This window comes from Atta cephalotes (assembly GCF_000143395.1).
Source record: "Atta cephalotes unplaced genomic scaffold scaffold00070, whole genome shotgun sequence".
NCBI lineage: Eukaryota > Metazoa > Arthropoda > Insecta > Hymenoptera > Formicidae > Atta > Atta cephalotes.
In genome coordinates this window covers 1,127,542-1,130,489 of record NW_012130134.1, presented here as the reverse complement: position 1 = coordinate 1,130,489, position 2,948 = coordinate 1,127,542, and the positions used below count along the sequence as shown (strand labels likewise).

Sequence of the window (2,948 nt, the reverse complement as noted above, 5' to 3'; positions counted from 1 at the left end):
ATGTATATTATTGTATATTATTTTACTTACATTGAAAATATTTTATAAGAATTAGCAGTTTTAATAATTAAAAATATTGTCTTCTATCTAAAATAGTTTGTAATCAAGTTTAACATTTTAAAATCAAAATAGAATTAGCGTTCGCGTGAGGATTGTCATTAAATAAATTGTTACGACACAATTTACGTCACGTACATACTTTCTTCTCATGCAGGTCTCATCACAGTGGGTAACGACATCTCGCAGCTTTTCGTATCCGTCGCCCTGTCGTATTACGCAGGAAGGGGTCACAGGCCTCGATGGATCGCTTTCGGTATTTACACCGTAAGTTTTATCACATGCATCCTCGGATATCGATTAATGCGGCATGCACCGCGTATTATTCGCGCGCCGTACTTTCGCGTCGACAAGAAACGAAATCAGCTGTCAGCACACGCCCCGAGAAACGAGCCGGTAGACGTCATAACTCACCGATTGGTCGGTTCTTAATTAAATTAGGAAGCGTTAGAATCGTAGTTACGCTCATTCATGCCTCTTGCCATCGTACTCTCGTCGTCGTGTGCTTAGCTAAGCGCTCCATTCTTCGTAAAGAGGCGCTTGCGGAATGCTCTAGATGTCAAACAGATAGTTGAGCGTGCTGCAATATTTATAATACGACACAATAAATTATAAACAAAAAAAATTGTAGAAATAAAAAAAGTAAAGTTAGAATTAACAAAGATTATTATGTAGATATTTTAAAGCTCACGACTTAAGCGCAAATCATATCATTCCCGAATATTGATAAAATATTGTCTATTTTATCAGGTTGTACTTTTCTGTTGTCTTACGATGCTGCCACATTTTCTCTATGGACCTGGCGAGGATGCCTTATCCCTGACTAAAGAATATGGAGCGCAAAGTACGCTAAACACAAGCACGATTCTTGAAAAACATTCACGAAAATTTCTGTGTATGGGCAAAGAAAATCGCGGAAACGATTGCGAAGTTGAAGATGGAAACTTCGCGCCACAGGTGCTCCTCTTCATAGCTCAACTAGTATCCGGAGTGGGTGGTTCCCTTTATTATACCCTCGGTGTGTCGTACATGGACGACAACATACAAAAGTCGAAAACGCCGGCACTGATCAGTTTTTCGTACTTTCTACGAATGCTAGGACCCGCCATTGGTTACGGACTAGCCTCATTTTCCTTGAAGTTCTACATTAGTCCAACTTTAACTCCTACTATCACGATGCAAGATCCGAGGTATGTAGAACTAGAATAATTATATCATTGCAATTAAACAGTAATTTACTGTTTTGTTATATATAATAAATTATTTATCAAATGTTTATACAAGATATATACATAAATGTTTTGAAAAAATTCTTGTTAATTAATTATATCTAACAAATTTACATTAATGAAATTTAAGGTGGTTAGGCGCTTGGTGGTTAGGATGGATTATTTTGGCCATTCTCCTCGCCATTTTCGCAAGTATAATCGCTCTCTTTCCAAAAACGCTGCCGAGAGCGGCCGCTCGCAAAGTTTTAGCTCTGGAACGCAACAAATCGGCTGCGAGCATCAAGGAGCAAGAATCGGAGCTACCGGCGTCAATCTCAGACATGTTGAGGACGTTTAAGCGCCTGATAACGAACACGACTCTAATGTGTAATAATCTGGCGACAGTCTTCTATTTCATGGGCTACATGCCTTACTGGATCTTTATGCCGAAGTACATTGAGACCCAGTACAAGCAATCAGCGTCTGTCTCATCATTGATTACCGGCACAGTCGGTTTGGTATTCAGTGCCTTTGGGATTCTGCTGTCCGGTCTGGTCATCTCCAAGTACAAGCCGAAGGCTAGGTACCTAGCGGCGTGGAATGTCATGATCGGCATTATATCAATACTGGGAATGATCTCTTACGCCTTTCTCGGTTGCTCAGCGAATGACAACCAGATTGCAATTCAGCCGAACGGTGTATTGAAAACACAACTACCCTGCAACGAACATTGTCACTGTGACTACGTTGAATATAATCCTGTGTGCTCCGATAATGGACAAACGTTTATATCCGCATGTCATGCTGGTTGCCGCAGTATGAAGGTTTGATATCATTTTGCGTAATTTCTATGAGAGGCAATCTCGCCTTAGAAAAAACTGGCTATATAAAAAAAATCCAGTAAAAAAAAAAATAAAAAATCTTTGTTAAGCAATTTTTCATGTTACAACATTTTTAAATTACTGTCACATTTAAAGGCGAAATGTTTTTAGTAATTTCTATTAATGTAATTTTTATTAATTAAATTTATCTCTTCTTTTTTACTTTTAGCTTTACAATAACGGCAGCAAAGTATATACGGACTGTAATTGCGTAAAACCAAAATTGGCTCGTTCCTTGGCGCATCCGTTTTCCAACATCACATCCTTCCCATTCTTTACCGAAGTTCCATTGGAAACGACCGAACCCACCGTGGAAACTTTGGGAACGGCTATTCCGGGTTCGTGTCCAGTCGACTGTATGCAGAAGTTCTACATCTTTCTGACGGTGGTGTGTTTTTTGAAGTTTAGTGGCGCAACCGGAAGAGCGTCGAATTTTCTAGTTTCTGTAAGATGCGTCGATGAGAAGGACAAGGCGGTTGCCATGGGCTTCGGATTAATGATAATGAGCCTTTTTGCTTTCATACCATCACCTATTTTGTTTGGATTTATATTAGGTTAGTGATAAATTTCATTTGTACACGCGGTTATTAACATCGACAAAGATAGATTGCCTGACGTTGCATTATCAAATGGCAAACAAAATCCTCGATGTCTTTATTTATTTTTTGCTTGAGAGAGAGAGAGAGAGGGGGGAGGGGGGGGGGGAGGGGAGGGGAGGGAGGGGAGGGTAGGTAGGTAGAGGTAGAAGTAGTAGGTGGTAGGTAGGTAGGTAGGTAGGGTAGGGGAAGGGGGGGGGAAGGGG

General features: G+C 40.2%; 1 protein-coding gene across 1 annotated transcript in view; it reads left to right on the top strand.

Annotated features, from left to right (window-relative positions):
• Positions 1–2,948, top strand: part of LOC105624003 (solute carrier organic anion transporter family member 2A1) — a 4,344-nt gene that overhangs the window by 761 nt on the left and 635 nt on the right. Inside the window, exons 2-5 of the mRNA XM_012205373.1 lie at positions 215–324; positions 808–1,247; positions 1,417–2,089; positions 2,316–2,700. Coding sequence (XP_012060763.1) covers positions 215–324; positions 808–1,247; positions 1,417–2,089; positions 2,316–2,700 — 1,608 coding nt within the window. The remainder of the gene's footprint in view (positions 1–214; positions 325–807; positions 1,248–1,416; positions 2,090–2,315; positions 2,701–2,948) is intronic.